Raw genomic sequence first — 20711 nt, 5'->3', positions numbered from 1 at the left:
TGCAATCTATTACTATATGCTGAACAACCTCTTGGTATACACCAGAATAATGTTCACCTTTTACCCTTTTTTTTCCATTTTTATTATTATTTTTTCATATATTTATCTGTCTCCAGCCCCCAGCCTCAGTAGAGACCCACGAGTTTATATTCATAACATCACTCAGATTCTGAATCCATTTATATTTTCCAGTGATCTCTACTCGTATGCAGTACTAAGCCATTGGAATAACTAACTTTCCTTTATTTTTTCTTTTGTTATTCAATCAACTGCGGTTACCATGGCTACCCTGGCCTGTCTGGAGTCGCTTTTTTCTATCAACTAGAGCAGGGCTTCCCAAACTTTTGAACTCGCGGCCCCTTTTGATATATTAAAATTTTTCGCGGCCCTCACCCACGTTAATAATGCTAAACAGTCCGAAATATGCATTTTTGATGTTTTATTGGCACAGCTAATTCTCAACTATTATTATATATCTATCAAATAACGAAAACAAGCACATATTTATTCAGATTAGCGTTACTCAATTATTTAGTGTAATGGGTGCGAATGCTTTTTGTTGCATAGCAAGTCCAGCCTTGCCTCAATGTATGTTTATGCAGGCCTAAATAATGAATTATGATGTCTGACCACCGACGACATGGTCCTTATCTTGAATTGTTCACTCTTATAGATCAAACTTAGCATAAGGCAGCGGTTTGTGCAACGCCAAATTATCAGGGCAAAAAACTCATGGCGCACCTACACGAAAAATATGCTGCCTCAAAACAAAACACAATTTTGTCATCGTTAATATGTATTTTATGTCGTTTGATGTTTTTAAACATGTAGGTCTAATGAATAAAGGCAAAAGGTTAACGTTTCTTTCTTATCTCTGCCAGGTTTTTCTTTAAAATGCTAAAAAAAATCACTCATGTTTGATAGTCTGGGTTCAGCAAATGAATAAACTGCAGCCTATGAAATTGCAACATGTAGGCAGGGTTTACCTCTTATCTTACGTAACAATAGACCCTACGTAACAGAAAGTAAACAACATAAAATGGTAAAATGAATTTGATTCATACTTGTATACACATCATTTGCAACAATGAGAAACAATAAAACATTTAGAATAAATATAATATGTAATTTTTTTCGAGGCGCACTCAGCAAATTGCCGTCGGAAACTGCTATCTTAACGATTAAAGCCGTCATTGTTATGCGAGCACCCGCAAATCGGGTCTTACGATCAGAATATGCATTGTTATGCAAGCGCGATGATTATACAGTGTTTCCCCGAGGACAAGCCTGAATTTTAATCGCCTTTAAAAAAGACTTACGGTAGTCGATATCGCAACTATTGTTTTTTACATAATCCCGTGGAAGTGCGTCGTTCAATTTTGCAACTGTTACAGAAAATTTCCTTTGGTATTTATATAAAGCAGTCTTTCTACCAAGGCCCATTAAATGCGATTTCACTGACTGTTGTTAAGTTTTGTGTGTTTATATGATCAATACGTATTTTCACGGGGAGTTCCAACTTGAGCATGTTTTTGAAGGGCTTCACAATACAATGAAGTTCGAGAACCACTGAGTCCCAGTCGATAGCAAGAAATATTTCCTACTTTTTAAATGGTTAATAATTAATCTATACGTAGTAGTTATTTTAAATAAAAACGTGCTATTTATAAGCAAATGGAAATCGGTTACATATTTTGTATAATAAGAAATCTCGGTATTCTCTATCCCAAAATTAAGCGCTAGTGTTATTTTCGAAAGAAAATTGAAGACACTGTCTTATTTTGGGGAAACACGGTAGGCTATTATGATCATGTATTCACTCAGAATCGTGAAATTTATGTTTTACACTATTTTCAATAATTGTATTTCGCATCAAGAGTCTGAAAAAGCACAATTGATATGGTACTTTGTGTAAAATTTGTGTTCTCTTTGCGGCCCCTGGAATTCGTTTCGCGGCCCCGTCTAGGGCCGCGACCCCTAGTTTGGGAAGCCCTGAACTAGAGTGACACAGGGATTTCAGTTGCTTGAATGTGTTTTGAAAGGCTGGCTAATTATTTCATAGGCGATGCTGCTCGTAAACATAACTGGTTTATCGCGTAACATATTTTTCTCATCTTTCCTAATTATCTTTGTCCATTGTGTACTTTCGGCATGTATTGTATAAGTTATCCTTTTTGTAGATACATTTTCGCTTTAAATAGAAACTAACCAAGACACATGTTGATCTGTAACTGACGGCATATCACTTTTTCATAGATGTATACCAACCCACTAATCTCGCCACGAAATCTGAGTTGAGAAAATCAGTGTTAGCTTAGCATTATCTTTGATACTAATGAAACTTTCTGTTGCCTATAGACCTCATCAATGCCTTGAATAAACGAATGATAATGAGCACAACAGAATCTTCTCATGTTCGAAACAGAAGATAGCATCATGGCAATTGATGCAGTACAATAATATTATAAGTTCATTTAGTTTGGTCTTTTAGTGCTTTACAAAAGAAAACAAAATATTTTGTAAGTATATTATGGTACTTTCTATTTTTGCAGCAAATCAAGCCAGTGAAAGTACACTCATTCTTCGTAACTATCAGAAAGAATTAGCAGAACAAGCACTAGCCGGACATAACTCTCTCATTATTGCTCCTACTGGTGAAATTATTTATAGACTTAATTTCTTTCATATAGACAGAATCTCCTAAATTTTATCATTTGTTCCCGATTTTATTCATGCAATGCTATATTATACAAATAATAATGCTGTACCAGAAAACTCGCTCATTTATTCAGTAATTTTATCATTCACACGTCACGATGTAAAATTCAAGAGAAGTCAATAAATACCAATTGTCACCATAAACACCAAATTTGCGTATGCTATTTTTGTTCTATGTACAATATTTTTCTAAACTTTTCATTTGTTCAATTTTGGTTTACAGCAATTCCATAAATGTCATGGATTAAACACATTTAATAAATTTTACCATATCAAGGTCTTGATGGTTTGCTATTGTTAGAATGTTAATTGGTAGCAGTGACACTGATGTATTTACCATAATTCACTTATTTACTTTCAACCAAACATTTTTCAAGCCATGAGATGGAACAAGTGATGTCACAGAGTGACAAAAAGTTGAATTTATAAAATGCTAAATAAGCCAAACCAAACCAAATTTCGTCAAAAGCTTCAGGACATGTCATCTATAATAACTTGTCTCTGTATTCCAGAGCTATTAATCTCCACATATATGCAAAATTTATTGTAAACAAACATTTTTCATGAAGCAGCCAAATTATACAGCTTAACTAGTTGCACGTCACTCCAAGACGTCACCGAATGACAAAAATTTCTTACCATTAATATGGTGAAAAGGGATGGCAAAATAAATATGGCAAAGCGCATTTTTTGCCATATCATTTGACATTTTCATAAAAGGCGCAAGTGAATTCATATAATTCACAAACAATATCAAATCTTCGGTAAGCTCTAACATCGAAATTTGGTTTTTGGTTTACATCCACTTTTCGGGTCAACTCATAGTATACGAAAAATCCTGAAATGTAAAAGAAACATGGTGCATTTGTCAAAAATTGAAGATAGCTGCAATTAGAAACAACAAGCAACTATCAACTGCCAAATTGGTAAATTATTGGGCCTAACCCCCAAAGTGACGTCCCAGTTTTTGTGACAAATAATTAATGAAATAGATCAGATTATTGAAAAAAAGTTGAAAAATTGTCACGGAGTGACACTCTCGGAGTAGTGTTGGATTAAGCACAGGATATCAGGAGTAAAATTTAACACATGCTATGGTTAGCCAAATACATTTTAAGGTAGCATAAATAGAATGAGAGTTTATGAAATTACGAAATTTAAGGCAAATTGGACAGAAAACCATCAATTATTCTGCTGATAAAAAAACAATGATTTTGAGTTGTATCTGTACTTTCTCATGCGATTTTGAAAACTTTGAGATATGTTCTATACTTTCTGCAGTTTAATATTTCAATTAGACAAGATTTAATTTTTACCAAATTTTCAACTAATTTAAGGAATTGCTGTTCACACCTTTATACAATATTTAATTGTTACTTCAGGATCCGGAAAAACAGCTGTTGCCAATGAAATTATAAAACATCACTTGAAAGAAGAGAATTCCAAATCAGTTTTGTTTTTTGTTTCAAAAACAACACTTGCCTTACAACGATTTTATTACTTTAAAAAGTAAGTAAATAACAAATGCCAATAGTTAAATATAATTAATGTTATTTTCATATCATTGTTTATTTCAAGGTATTTGCAAGATCTTTCAGAAAGGGAGATTGTTTATTTGCTTGGAGTGAACACGGCAAACTGTCCTATAGGTGCTAATATGAAAAAAGCAAAATTGACAGTTCTTACACCGCAAATTTTGATTAATGAATTGGGAAGGTAAATATTATGATTATAAATGTATGATTATATATAATAAAAAAATATAATATGCGGACTTTCTGGAGACCATCTTTTGTGGTATGACTCTGAAACTTTTCTGTGATGCGGGCTGCTCCACCTAGTCCTAATCAGTGATTAGTTTAGGTTTGTCCACTAAACATTAGTACAACATGAAAGATGTCTTGACGGAATTCCTAAATCTATAATCAAATAGTGATGAAGCAAATAAACTAGCTCTGATTCCTGTACTGTTTTTAGTTGAAATACAAGATATAAACATTGAGTAATCACATCATTTTGATATAATTTAGTCAAATACTTGTCTTTGTGATTGCAGAAAAAAATCATTCATCTCATTCAATGATATTTCTCTGATGATATTTGATGAATGTCACAATGCCACTGGTAGGCACCCATATAAGATTATTATGGAGATGCTGTATGATTTTCAGATAAAGAACGAGAATCCACCTATTATTCAGGTAGATCAGTTGTAGCCTGTTTTAAATTTAAACCAGTAAATTTTAGCTTCTGATCAAAAATAAAGATTTAGTTTTAAATAATATATATTAGATTGAGATCAAAAATCTTATTTACATTTTATTTCATATAGCTGAATGGTCTTAAACAGGGGTGTCAAACTTGTGGCTTCGGGGACTTCCAATGTGGCCCTCGAACGCTTAACAATATTATAATATTTTGTAAGGTTTTTTATCTAAATGTAATACATTTTTCAAATCTTTTGAAGGGGAAATTGATTATTCACACAGAAAACGACAATTTATCAAAAGTAGTTTTGAAAAATTACAATTTTTTTATCCTCTTTTTTGAACCAAATATATTTACAAAATTATGAAGCACACTGTTTAATTTGTCACATTTTTTCCATCAGTACAATGGAAGAATACAATTTAAGTAGACATTATCAGAATAAGCACAACAGTCAATATGACAAATTTAGAGATCAAGTTCGTACCGTGAAACTGTTGCAGTTAAAAGCACAGCTAAATCAGCAGCAAATCTGCTTCAAAAAAATGCTAGATAGGCAGATCTCCAAATTAAACTTTTAGAAATGCAATCTGACTCTTTTGTAAAGGCACAAAATGATGCTGTTGGAGTTCCTGAATTCTACTCTTATCTTTCTGAGCAATACAGCAGCATCAAGTAATTTGCATGCTACATCTTAGCAATATTTGGGAACACATATAGATGTGAACAGCTGTTTTCATTTCTAAAATCAATCAAACATTCTCATCGATTCAAATTGACCAATGATCCCGTGACCTCCTTAATTAAAATTGATACTGTAAAATCATTTCAGCATGTTCTTAGTAAATAGTGGCCCAAAAGAAATGCCAAGCGTCAGAAGTGCATTCTGTATTTTTGTAAATCTTAGGTCCATATATTAAGATTAAGTCATTTTTGGTGTACTCATTATTTTTTTCTTATCAAAAATTTGTTCAAAAATGTTTTGGATAGTTGTATATAAAAATTTATGATTTTTTGTAATAAATACAGCAAATTGCAATAATAGTGAAATGCAAGAAATAAATATGTAATGGCAATTGAAATTTAGGAAAATAACAAAACTTTAATCGGTTGTTTAATTACATCACAAACAATACCTATCTAAAAATATGCTTCAACTATACGTTATCAAAATAAATCAAAAACTGTTTGCGGCCCTTGGCACAATTCCCAAAATACAATGTGGCCCTCAAAAACCCACAAGTTTGACACCCCTGGTCTAAAACACCAATCTCTACTGTCAAACTCAGCCATATGTTGAACACCAGCAATGACATGACCTTTCTCAGCAAAATTTTTAAGTTGACGGCTAAACAACATCTGTAAAAGAGCTTTCCCAACCCTGTAAGTACACATAAGTATTTCTAACCATACTCATAAATTCCAGGCTTCGTAATATGGGAAATTAAAAGCATCCCAAACGAAATTTCCTGTCATCTCTAGAGCTATGACTTGTTTTTATTGAAATCTGGCAAAAAATCTATTACGATAGAGTGTCTTAATATACCACTTCCAAGTATTTCGGTATTTCTATTGCCTATTTTGTACACTCACACTCAGTTTCATGCTGCTCTTGTTGCCTCGGTTATTTTGTGGAAAAAAATACCCTCAAACTACGATTCATCATGTTTCGATTAAACATTTTGTGATTCGTCCAGCCTCCTTCTTCTATGTCGACCTCTATTATGCAAATTGTTTGTAGAAATATGCTTTCCTGACAGTGCAGTGCAAAAATTTTGACAACATTGTTAGCAAGTTGATGAATAAAAGAAAATTTGAATTGAATTTCTCACCTGTTTTTTTTTTAATTATTTTAGAAATATCTAAGTATATCCCACACTTTTTTATCAGATTTTAATTTAACTTGGGATTATGTCAGTTCCAAACTTTGATAGAAATTTTCCGTAGTATCTATTTGATATACATCATGGGTAACGGTGTTTGAGAGTGTGTACGGTAATTTAAAACAGAATGACTAACATATTTTTTATGACATCTTGTTTTTGTGGAAATCTGGCCTAAAAACCTATTTATGTACGATGACTTGAATATAATATTATTTGATACCCATGGAAATGGCAACAATTATACTGGTGTAAATGTAGTCATTTGATTTTTTTTTCAGCCACTTCAATTGGTTGATAAGTAAACATGCTAGATCATTACCTTTCCACATGTGAAATATTTTTTAAACTTTGTATACCTAAGTGTTTATGTTTACTTACATTAGCCTTTGACACTGTTTATATTAGTATTCTGACTGAAAAGTTAAGACATTTTGGATATTCGAATTACTGCCGGCAAATTGTGATTATCCTACTGGTTAATATCAATTTATGGAAGTGGATTCCACAGATATTAAATGTTGACCATTTCTTGTTGAATAGTACAATGATCAGTAATTGAGCCACTGGGCTTCTTTATTTTTATAAATGACATGTCAATCTTCCTTAATCTTTTAGGCAAATTGTTTGTAGATGATGCTTGCTTGGCAGTGCAAAACTTTTGACTCTACTCCTAACAAGTTATTGAATAAAGGAAAAAGGGGAATTTTTAATTAAAGTTGTCAACAGTTTTCTTGTTTTATTCCAAAAATGTCTAAATGCATTAAAACCTTTTTTGCCAGACTTTCATCCAACTTGGTATTATATTAGTTCCAAAGTCATTCATAACCGTGTTTGAAAGAGTGTACCGTAATTTAAACAGAATGACTGACATCATCACTATGTACATTTTTGTTCAATAAAATAGCGGCAAAACAAGCGATTTGGTTTTAAAAAATGCTAAATCAGAACTGAATTTATGATAAAATGTGATTGATAAAAATAATTCCAATGTAGTAGTTTCAGATCTCAAAAGTAAATAGGATTATCTTTGATGCAACTATTGCAGTTGCAGTGCACTGCATCCAGCACTCTAATGCTCTATTCACTTTTTATTACGGTGTGATAGATTAAGAGAAGTCTAATTTAAATTTTTCATTTGCATATGTTGCTTGATTGCTGGGAGATTGATTCAGATATGCACTGTTGCAGACATTCCCATCCACTTTAAATTTATCTGCAGTCACATATATTTTTCCGATAATTGTCATGGTTAGAGTCATTTGGCAGCACACCATTATGTAAAAGCCAGAACATTTGTACTAAATTCATAACTTATCATAGCATGATATTTGGGTTGGGTTCTTTCCATGTATCTTCAAATTTCTCTCAAAATCAAACACAATCTTGTTGCCCACATTTAAAATATCTTTGCTAAGTGCGGAAATAGCTGGTAAGAGCTTTGATAAGAGCCACTTCTATAGAAACTTGATAAGACAAATCAAAAATGTTATTTCATTATTAGCATCATGAAACAGTTATTTGATCTTTAAAATTTTATATTTTCAAGAGAGTGTTAGAATTCTTTTCGAATTTCCTTTGATGACCTTCAAACTTGGAAGTATTCAACAATTGTTAGCTGGCATTCTGACTTTGATATATTGCTAAATACCCAGAAGATTGAAGTTGAATTGTTGTATTCAGACCCCAATTTGTAGGTGTGGGAACTGTATCTTCAAATCTTACTAGTTTGGTTTCTGCCTAGTGATAAATTATCCATGTGTATTATATCTTTTTAACTGATATTCTAAAATGAATCAAACATATTTCCCAAATTGATTTAATCTGGACATTCGTCAAACACAGTAACTTGACAAACAATAAAAAATAACCATCAAAATTAGTACTTTGAGCAATCAGTAAAATGTTCAAGTCAATATGTTTCAGTTGTACGTGTTGTCTCAGCAGTGTTATTAACTGGTCTATTTTTGGTACTTGGAGTCGCTCACTGTTTGGGTTTATGTAAGACTGATGATCAAAAACAATATAAATATGCTATTTTGCTTTTATTTTGCCATGTAAGGTAAGGATTTACTCGGTTTGAAAACATCTTGATAGGTCAATCAGTTGTCACTATCTTTTTCATTCTAGGTTGTTGGAATGACTGCATCTCCAGATGTCGGAAAAGGGAAAACCAGAGAAAAAGTTTTTGATAATCTCATTGGTTTACTTGCCAATCTCAATATAACTCAATGTCCATCTATTGTAGAAAGGAATACAGAAGAGCTCAAGCAACACCAAAATGAAATTGATGAAAGTAAATTATTTATTATTTAGGATTTTAAAAAATTCTATATTGTGTTGGATATGGTTGTTTTTATTTTGTAATTAACCAATATTTCAATAAATCGTTTGATTTTGTGTAGGCTATATCAAAGTTCCTATTGAAGATGACTTATTCACAAAAAAAATATTGAAGGCAATACAGCTCATAGAAAACCAGATACGAGAAGAAGGAGTCATAGGATCAGGAAGTGAGTATTTAAAACGATTCAACTCAGTAGTATAAAGATTAAATGTATGAAATCTATTATCTGTTATCTGTTATCTGTTAATCACATATTTTAGTATGTATTTACACATCAACTCATTTTCACTATTGACTAAACTAAACCAAGCCTGTTATACCAACATAACTGATTTTTTTTAATCATTTAGAATACTTCAACATTACAACTATTTCGTGTATTTCCTTGTGTCTTTAACCTTACTCAGAATTCTGGGAAATTATATTGATTTATTTCCTCAGAGAATCAAGTTGAAGAACCGCCTGTAGATAAAACTAAGCAGAAGTATGAGCAATGGACTGTTCAATTAATTCATCATGTCCAATTGAAAATTTATGAACCTGACAGTACTGGACAGTCAGGCAAAGCAAGAACTGTAGTCACCTATGCTGAACATCTTAGGGTATAATTTTTTGGACAAGTATACTTGCATCGTAGCATCAATATAAATTATTTGTTTTTACACTTTGGTGGCTGCCATTGTGCCTTGTTAAGAAATCCATTCTTTCATATAACCCTTTGCTCTTTGTTTTTTACACCCTTACAAAAAAGTTTATTGACATTCACCCATCATATTAGTTCTGATTCACATAAATAAGTTTGCTCAAAAATATCTACCTTAAGTAAGACGCACAAAAAATATTTTGAGGAATCAGACTTATGAACAACTCTCATAATGGGTCTTTAGTATGTGTTATAATGCCTTTTTCCTTTTTTTTTAAATATCAGATGTACTACAATCTTCTTTATTACAAAAAACTCATTATGCATGCGATGGAAGTCACAAATGACTTTGCAAGTTTCAATCAGGATAGTGAACAAGGACGATTTTTAAGACAGATTAATAAAGGTTGGTTGCAACTTGCAATTGATAAAAAGTTTTCATAATATATAAAAATGGTGATATTATTTATGAAAACAAGGTTTCTGTGCAAATTTTAATGATACACAAATATTCTTAGTCATCGGAGATAGTTATGTCTATAAAGAATAAAGGTCATGGTTCGCCATATGATGAGCCGCTTTAACGCCTCTCTCTTCCTCTTGGTTATATACGTAAATTCTATCCAATTCCAACCAATAGCATTATCATTTATATTGTATATGTACTATTTACAATCATCAAGTATTTAAAAAGTGCCGTATTTAACAGATTCTTCAATGGGATGATTTTTTCTACAAATTCACTTGTAAAAGTTTAAGATGCTATCGATATGCTAAAATATTTTAAATTTCAGAATTATTGAAGGCAGAAAAATATGCAAAAGTTCCTATGTTAGATAAACTGTTCCTGGTACTTGAAGATCAGTTTAAGAGAAAACCTGACTCTCATTGCATTATATTTGTTCCACAAAAAAAAATTGCATCCAGTCTTGTTGACTGTATCAAAAATCATGATAAGCTTACCAATCTTGAACCTGTGTTTCTGACTGAATCAAACAGACTGAGTTTAACAGGTATGACTAAATACAAACATTGGCTTTGAGCGGTACATCACACTTTTTTAGTCTAAACAACCTATACCAGATTTTGGGTGAACTTGGTAAATGCCACTATTAATTTTTATTTGTGGTAATAACTATTTTTAACTGTTTTTGCTCCCACTAAGATTGGTATGCAATATTCATTAGACCAGTGTTTACCCAACCTTTTTTTGATTGCGGACTACTTTCTTAACGACGAAAACCTTTGCGGACTCAAGGTGCGTTCATTGCAACCGTACTGTGCGTGAAGACGCCATAAGATAGATAGATAGAAGTTTATCCATCATCCAGTCATTAGCCAACAAATCAAACAAAAAACACAATATCAACATTCAATAAGTAAAAGGATATTCGACTGACAACGGAATTGATAGGAGGTTGGAAGGACCGTACAATCACTAAATCAAAACAACTCTTCTGGCATAAAAAGGTTGACAGATTACATTTTATATTATAACATTTATAAAACATTTTAACTTGTAACTAATATTCATGCAACGAGAGTAATGTGACACATATGAGACGAATTTTAAACAGAAGAGAGAGAGAGAGAGATTTATTTCGTCAACCAGAAAAAAATAGTCATAATAATAAATAAATAATGGCTATAAAAAAATACACTTCTTTCGGTATAAACTGGAAGGAGCGATACGACCATGCGGTCATCGAAGTCAGCCCCCTCCAAGTTTACACTGATAAGTTCACAGTAAAATATGACTATTAGAAATAGTTAAAGTTCACGAAACAAAATTTGGAAAAACAAACAAAAAAAATGAACTACCGGTAAGCAACTGTTCAGGATGTTAACATATATATACAAATACACATGTCGAATGTACAAACAGCAATACAGAAAAGTTATAAAACAAACAAAATAAATGTCGTATGATACAACTAAGAAACCCATTATTTCATTTGAAGAAATATTGCATTCATTTTGTGTAGCGAGAATAATTTATGAAGAGGTCAAATCACAATATTGTAATAATATTGTAGCATTCGTCATGGATACATATTTGGAAAATATTTGTAAGCGAGATCGGGATGCTATTTATCGATTTGATATTCCATGTGATGTTATGTGAAACCTAACGTTTAAAACCGTTATCTAATTTAGATTGCCTGCAATCGGGCTACAAATTTCATATTCGGTGACAATTGTATTGATTAAAAACAAAATGAGAAAATGGGAGATAGGTTGAGTCGCATATCTATTTTTTTTTCGTGAAATCAATTTTTAAAAGATGAGATTTGTGATTTGAAACAGTTTGGGCAAATAATCAACTATTACACTATTATTTGAAAGTGAGAAGTAAACCCCACAAATAAAAAACAATTTTAGCTATTGGTTTACTATACTCAAATGTAAATTTGGACACATAACAATTGTTCGAATCAGCAAGGAGCCACCCTTACATGTACGAATAAATTTCAGAAGATAAACAATATTGTACTCATGTAAAAACAATTGTTTAAAGAGAGGAATCAGCCTTACAACAAGAAAGATTTTTGGCAAATGGGTGACTGAAAAACTATTATATACCCCATATAAGAAACAATTCTGGTAAACATGCGAATAATAGTCATATATATAAATACAATTTAGGTTGTATAAATATTATTTGAAGCAGTGAGGGAGTAAGCCTTTCAAACCAGACAACAACTGTGGCATATGAAAAACTAAAACCCAATATTTAAATTGGTAAACGATGACTATTATTTGGAGCGTCAATAAATCAGCCTGGCAAATAAAAGGCAGTTTTTGCAAATATACAAGTAGCCCTCATATATAAGTGGAAATTTGGATAAATAAACATTATTTGAAGTAGCGATGGTCAGCCTCTCAAATAAACGAAAGATTTTGCAAATGCACAAAATAGTTCTCAATATAAAGAATATGGATGAATGAATGATGTGAAGGTAAGGCAGTTTTTGCAAATACACAAATAGTCGGGAAAGGGCTTAGCCCCCAAATTAGATGACAATTTTTTGCAAATACACAAATAGTACTCAATATATAAATATGGATAAATAAACTATCATTCAAATCAGCAAGGGTTCAGCCTCAATATTAGATGACAGTTATTGCAAATAGACAAATAGTACTCAATATATAGATATGGATAAATAAACTATTATTCAAATCAGCAAGGGTTCAGCCTCAATATTAGATGGCAGTTATTGCAAATAGACAAATAGTACTCAATATATAGATATGGATAAATAAACTATTATTCAAATCAGCAAGGGTTCAGCCTCAATATTAGATGGCAGTTATTGCAAATAGACAAATAGTACTCAATATATAGATATGGATAAATAAACTATTATTCAAATCAGCAAGGGTTCAGCCTCAATATTAGATGGCAGTTATTGCAAATAGACAAATAGTACTCAATATATAGATATGGATAAATAAACTATTATTCAAATCAGCAAGGGTTCAGCCTCAATATTAGATGGCAGTTATTGCAAATAGACAAATAGTACTCAATATATAGATATGGATAAATAAACTATTATTCAAATCAGCAAGGGTTCAGCCTCAATATTAGATGGCAGTTATTGCAAATAGACAAATAGTACTCAATATATAGATATGGATAAATAAACTATTATTCAAATCAGCAAGGGTTCAGCCTCAATATTAGATGGCAGTTATTGCAAATAGACAAATAGTACTCAATATATAGATATGGATAAATAAACTATTATTCAAATCAGCAAGGGTTCAGCCTCAATATTAGATGGCAGTTATTGCAAATAGACAAATAGTACTCAATATATAGATATGGATAAATAAACTATTATTCAAATCAGCAAGGGTTCAGCCTCAATATTAGATGGCAGTTATTGCAAATAGACAAATAGTACTCAATATATAGATATGGATAAATAAACTATTATTCAAATCAGCAAGGGTTCAGCCTCAATATTAGATGGCAGTTATTGCAAATAGACAAATAGTACTCAATATATAGATATGGATAAATAAACTATTATTCAAATCAGCAAGGGTTCAGCCTCAATATTAGATGGCAGTTATTGCAAATAGACAAATAGTACTCAATATATAGATATGGATAAATAAACTATTATTCAAATCAGCAAGGGTTCAGCCTCAATATTAGATGGCAGTTATTGCAAATAGACAAATAGTACTCAATATATAGATATGGATAAATAAACTATTATTCAAATCAGCAAGGGTTCAGCCTCAATATTAGATGGCAGTTATTGCAAATAGACAAATAGTACTCAATATATAGATATGGATAAATAAACTATTATTTAATTCAGCAAGAGTTCAGCCTCAATATTAGATGACAGTTATTGCAAATAGACAAATAGTACTCAATATATAGATATGGATAAATAAACTATTATTCAAATCAGCAAGGGTTCAGCCTCAATATTAGATGGCAGTTATTGCAAATAGACAAATAGTACTCAATATATAAATAAACTATTATTCAATTCAGCAAGGATTTAGCCAAGCGGCAAGAAAAACCGTTTAATTTTATATCACTCAAAATAAAAATGTACAAGTTGAAAACTTATGAATCAGTACTTATTCAGGAAAAACTGGAAATACTTATTGGAAAAAATATTAGAACTGGAAATTTCTTTTAGGTTTTCGTTAATATAGTTCCAAATTCTCACATCCTGGTACATTATGGATTTTTGTGCACGCGAGGATGAATAAAACCAAACACAACAGAATTTCAAAATTGGAAATTTGCTACAATTACGCGTTCCTTAAAAGAGCCTACTTTTTAGGTGTATTATGGACTTTTCTGTCGTACAATATTCAATTCATGACAACAACGAGAATTTAAAATGTCTTTCTATTTTAATTTAATTGTGTTCATGGTAACTCACGGTTGCGTCGACTTACGACAAGATGAAAGTATTATTTCTTCAAAATGCCACAGCAATCTGCGAACATAATAAAGTGAAAATATATTGCCCGATAATATTTAGTTTTATACATATTTTTTGCAATCTTGCGAATTTTGTTATCGTCGTTAGAAAAATCCTACTATGTGTTATAAATTTCCAAAAAATACAACTTGATTTAGTACTTATTAAAAATATATTTAAAGTATATTACTAAATCAAAAATACATATCATCGCCTTGCTTTATTATTAATTTAATTATGATCATTTTAATCTGCAGTTGTGTTGACGAAATAAAAGCAATACTACTCAAAAAATATCATGGAAATCCATGGACACAAAAATGGATGGTATAGTGCCCAATAATGTATTTTGTTTTGATTCGTATTTTTGTGAATTCAACAAATCTGAGCTGTTCGTACAACACTTACGGTGCTATAGTAATGTACGTACCTATGTGGAGGCAGTAAAGCAAAGAAATGGCAACACCAGAAATTTTCAAATTTGCAATGTCTAAAAAAGCATTTTTAATCGGTCGGGAACCCTCATAAAACAAAACTTATGGTGTTCTCCACTTTATTTTTAGTATTTTGTATTGTCGCTTTGCAATTTAGAAAATTTAGGTTGCTACCATTGACACCTACCAGGAAAAAAATTTATTCTTCTTTGTTCGAACTCGCGATAAACACCACTTAGGTATTTATCAAAGCGTGTGCAGACTCATGTTTTCGTTGGAAATCCGCAAGGGAGTTGTGAAATCTAATCGTTTGATTGAGCAACGCGCAAGTCACCCGTCGTGTCACCTGTTAGCAAATTTTCGAATAGTAGATTGGTATCCTAATTGTTGAATATTTCAATATATGCCCAGCCCTACTCAGTAACCAGTAATTATTGACTCGATTAATGTTATGTGAATAAATTTCCTTTTGATGTTTTATGTAAATTCTAACATAAATCGTAACTTGACTAATAGTTAAGTTTCGCAAAAGCAGGCTGCAGTGAATTTCTGGCTCGTTGTGGACTCATTCGAACGCTCAGCAGACTCATTTGAACTCTGGTTGGAATACACTGCATTAGACCATGTTATAAGCAGTTTAGCTGTAGCCATAAAGATTGCTATATAAAGTTGCTGCTTACTGTTTGGTTGTAAAATAGTGCTGCCACTCATAATCGATCATTTAAGGTTGTATAATATACACTGTTTACATCATTTTTTTGTGGTTTTTACCTTCTATTTTATGCTAGCAACTTTATTATGTTGCAGTTTTTGATAAAATAAATTTCGAAGAACTTGAGGTCTTTTGGTTTTGATTTATCAACAACTTGGATTCAATTTGAATTGCAGAGCAAATGACAAAAACAAAACAATCTTCCGCATTGAATACTTTCGAAATCCAAAACAACTGTAAAGTTTTAATTGCAACATCTGTTTCTGAGGAAGGCTTGGTTATTCGAGCTTGTAACCTGGTTATCATGTACAACTATGTGACTGGTGAAGTTGGAAGAATTCAAAGAGCAGGTAGACTCATCTTCTTTTGTTAAATTTTTTTGAAATATATCAATTAATAATACTATTATTGAAATGAAGATGTTTTGTTTTTTAAAACATATCATCAAATATTATCAATAGGTAAAACAAGTAAAATTGATGACATAGAAAGTTTAAATTTTCATTTTGTAACTGATCTTGAATGAATTTAAATTCTTTCAATACATGAATGGATTCATGAATGAAGATCTAACTGATCAGCAATAACAAGAAATCCTCTGTTTAAACGGTGTATTCTAGATCAGGGGTGTCAAACTCGTGGGTTTTCAAGGGCCGCATTGCATTTTGGGAATTGTGCAAAAGGCCGCAAACAGCTTTTGATATATTTTGATAATGTATACTTTATAGCATATTTGTAGATATGTGTAGTTTGTGACATATATTGTGATGCAATTAAATAGCTTGGTCTTTCTTGGTATTTCACTACTATTGCAAATTTATTTATTACAAAAATCAAAGTTTTTTTACAACTATCCAAAACATTTTTGAACGAAGATTCAATAAAAGAATAATACATAACAAATATTACTTAATCTAAATATATACCCCTAAAATACTAACGAATAAACTTAATGTTTTTTATTACATATGTCCTGACGTCTGGCATCTCTTTTGTGCCACCAGCTTACTAATATCGGGCTGAAATGATTCTACAGTACCAACTCTAATTAACGAGGTCACATGATTATCGGGTATACTTGATCGTTGAGAATGTTTGATTAATTTCAGTAATGCAAAAATATTACATTCATCATTCCATGAATAGATCAGTTAACAAAAGTAATGACCGACTTTTTGGACCATACATTTCCTGCCACATTACCTACCATTGGCACCACGTGGCATGTGGCCGATTGGGTTATGATTTATATATATTGATTTTTAGTAACTAGGTAGTTGTATGATTATAATAATATACAAACACATAAAAATATTCTATTTAAATGTGATCTTCAAATTTGTCATATTGACTGTTGCGCTTATTCTGATATTGTCTACTCATATTGTATTCTATCATTGTGCTGATAGAAATGTGCCAAATTGAACAGTGTGCTTTGGAATTTTAAGAAATATTGCAACCCCCCTTTTTTCCGAAAATGCCACTTTCTTCGTGTACCTTGCGTTTCATTTAGAAGTGTTTTTTCTTTCAATTATTTTTTTTGCTAGCTCGAAGTGTGTCCATAATTGGGTCAAATTGAAAACAAACAAAAAAATTAATTTTTCAAAACTACTTTCTGTAAATTGTCCTTTTTTTGTGTGAATAATCAATTAGATGAAAAAAAAACTTACAAAATATTACAATTATTGGTAAGCGTTCGAGGGCCGCATTGGTTCTCTGGGGCCGCATGTTTGACACCCCTGTTCTAGATTATCAAGCTTTTTTTTGTAATAATCAGATCATATTATCTAACATTTTATAAAAATAAAAAATATGCTAAACTCTAAAACTTCAAACTACCTGAATATAATAAAAAAACGTAATATTCTGAACCCCACTCACCAAATCTCATTTTTCTTTCAGGTCATGTCAGCGCAGAAAATAGTCGTTTCGTTTTGATTGTCCCAAATGGAAGTCAGCTTGTTCAAGGAAAAATCAATGCTTATGGTGAAGAAGCTACAAATGTTGCAATTGAAGATTTAAAGAAATTCACAACCTATGATCGTACTCGAAAGGTATGCAATATATAAGATAAAAGAATAAAATAAATAGCACTGGATGAATGTTTTGTTATATAATTCGTTTTAATAAGTGATAACATGCATGTCATCAAAGCAGAAATATAATTTTTCAATTTCTCAAATTTCAGTATTTAATTTTTTGACATTGTTCTAATATTCACAACTTCCGTTTTGGACTAATGCAACATTCCTTCACACCCACATCTTTGAGATGTAATTCCATGTTGTGGTTTCTATATCCCATATAAATTACCATATATAATAACTGGTTATGTTCAGTTTCATTGAAAATATGTGTGTAAAATCAGCTTGCTGGTGTGGTGCAAAGTGTTAAGCGTTGGGAATATGCTTGCCACCGCACCTCTGAATACAGTGCGTGGGTTCACAGTTCCAAATCCCATGTGGGTATAATTATGTGCGAGAAAATTGCTGAACTCCTTGCCGCCGTAAGGTGGTTTCGTCTTCCTCCGTCATCATGTCCATGCATCTGAAAACAAATAACTGGTCAACTAATCTCATCACTGACATAGATCGGACAAGAGGCCGTTGTTCGTCATATGATTAAGCCGTCTTATCGACTTTCCTCGTTCCTGCGGTGTATGTAAATACTATACTATTCTTATATATGTTCATTAGTGGTTGTTATTTTTCAATACAATACAGATCAGTAAAATTCAAAGGCGTGAACACAAAGAGAGAATGAGCAATACCACACCTGTAAAGAAACAACTTGAAGAAGCTGCAAAATGGCGAATACTCTGTTCTAAATGTCAAGCATTCTTAACAAACGCTGATCAGCTGCGCAGAATAAATAGTCAAGTAAATATAGCAATGGTTTTAATTAAGTAGCAAGTTTATGTAATTACTGACAAATTTATACTAGCCCCAAGTTGCAAAATGAAGATATAGATGTAAAATTACATGTGTTTCTCAAATAGCCTATTACTACTACTGGTGTTTTATTTCAGCATGTACTTGTCATTGATCCAACTTTCAAAGAGCGTGTTTCTAGAAGACATTTCAGTGGTGAACCTGGGGAAATTGGCCCTGGAGTATTTGGTGTTCAATTTGTTTGTCCTGATCTGAAATGCAGGTATCATAGGCATAGTAACAGTAACGCAGCTTTCACCAAGAGATGGTTTTTTTTGCATTTTGTTACAATTTACACCTGACAGATGGTTTTAAAAATTAAGATGACATCACAACATCGATGTGCAGCAATTTTTGCCTTTTTATCGTAAATGATTGTGTACAAAAGCATTGCTAGACTCATCACTATCCTTAGTAAATTCATGTAACTACTATGGTTAGTTACATGAAGTTAGTTATTTACAGCTTCTTACACCTACAATGTTCTGGCACGCTGGTTTCCAACCTTTCATGGCTTGTGGTCCCCTTTTCGAGACTTTTAGCACTCATGGGCCCCCTTTTTATCATTTCAGTATTATGTTTAAACAATTCCTGCTCAACATAGTGAAAACACACTATGAAATAACCTTTCATGCAATGAAACCAGATAGAACATTTTCTTGTAAAGTGAAAAGTAGAATGAGTTTTGTGCCCATCATTGTTGCCCTTGGTTGGGAACCGCTGTTCTTGCATCGGAAATGTTAGCATGCTGGACAATTTTAATATCTACCAGGCTGGTTACTGCACAAGAGGTTGGCATTATGACTTTTTATTTACGGTACCATAAATCAAGTATGAAAACTTCAAACAAATTTTAACTCGCATTCGACTAAACGTTACATGAATTCTGTGCTGTAGATCATACGTGGGATTGGAGATGCTGCACAAAAACCAGAGTTTTCCAACTTTGACTGTGAAGCAACTCATATTTGAAGATAGATTAGGTGGCAGAAAAATAACAAAACAATGGTCGAAATGTCCTTTTAAAATTGAAGAAATGGAAGAAACAGAAGCAGATGAAATCGAAAAAACTGTGGTTGAAGAACAAGTTGAGAAATTTTTTGATGAACAGGTAAAACTTTGGCGTTTTGAATATTTAAAATTTCAGATATTTCAAATTGGATCATATTTTTATTTTTATTTTCGGGTCTTTTCATAACTGTTCTGCAAGTTATCTTAATTGCTTTTATTATTAGTGGTCATTAATATTAGAAAGCAAATGTAAATCAAGGTTGCTGAAATTGGAAAATCTTCGTGGCCATGTTAATTTCATATTGCCTAAAATGTACGGTAATTGAGAATGAAGATCAAAGATAAATTTCTTATTTTGATATTTTTTATTGGTTTATTTTCTTTGGGCTTGGCTTTCAATTATATATTTTCGACATTGTGAGCATTATAAATCACTAAAATAGAACAGAGAGTGGCGTACACACCCCTGGTATTAATTCAAAGTATTCAATTTTCACCTGAATATGCAACCATTTTAATAAAAATTTCATCAATTTTTCACACTGTGTTCATCTATGATAATCAGATATTTTCTTGTATTTATTGATTAAATTTCATACCAATGTATGATATTTATAACTTAGTGTGCTGCATAAAATTTTCTATCTATCACTTGGGAATGACAAAAGGTGGATATTTTGATAAAAGGTTAAAGGAGCATATTGTTTTATATACTGTGTGAAGAACATAATTCTACAATAGCTTTATAGATTGTTATGTTACATGGTCATTGCAAAATACTGATATGGCCCTCATTGAATGATTCTATTGTTCAAAGTTTTACTACATTTGCTAATGATTTCATTCTGAAATATTTTTCAG

The 20711-nt window shown here is 31.8% G+C and overlaps 1 protein-coding gene across 5 annotated transcripts in view; it reads left to right on the top strand.

The window, feature by feature from the left end:
• LOC144420773 (antiviral innate immune response receptor RIG-I-like) overlaps window positions 1-20711 on the top strand; it is an 80167-nt gene that overhangs the window by 34212 nt on the left and 25244 nt on the right. For 4 of the 5 annotated variants that reach the window (XM_078110392.1, XM_078110395.1, XM_078110391.1 and 1 more), the window contains exons 14-23: window positions 2553-2654; window positions 4101-4227; window positions 4297-4434; window positions 4775-4919; window positions 8940-9105; window positions 9215-9322; window positions 9598-9758; window positions 10085-10205; window positions 10594-10812; window positions 16086-16259. In XM_078110392.1, the coding sequence (XP_077966518.1) occupies window positions 2553-2654; window positions 4101-4227; window positions 4297-4434; window positions 4775-4919; window positions 8940-9105; window positions 9215-9322; window positions 9598-9758; window positions 10085-10205; window positions 10594-10812; window positions 16086-16259 (1461 nt within the window). Of the gene's footprint in view, window positions 1-2552; window positions 2655-4100; window positions 4228-4296; window positions 4435-4774; window positions 4920-8939; window positions 9106-9214; window positions 9323-9597; window positions 9759-10084; window positions 10206-10593; window positions 10813-16085; window positions 16260-17811; window positions 17964-18632; window positions 18789-18937; window positions 19063-19736; window positions 19951-20711 lie in introns of all 5 variants that reach the window. The other variant, XM_078110394.1, reaches the window with a different exon arrangement.

The sequence above is a fragment of the Styela clava genome, chromosome 3 (genome assembly GCF_964204865.1).
Source record: "Styela clava chromosome 3, kaStyClav1.hap1.2, whole genome shotgun sequence".
Classification (NCBI taxonomy): Eukaryota; Metazoa; Chordata; class Ascidiacea; order Stolidobranchia; family Styelidae; genus Styela; species Styela clava.
Note: the sequence above shows the minus strand (reverse complement) of the source record. Positions and strands in the feature narration are given on the sequence as shown.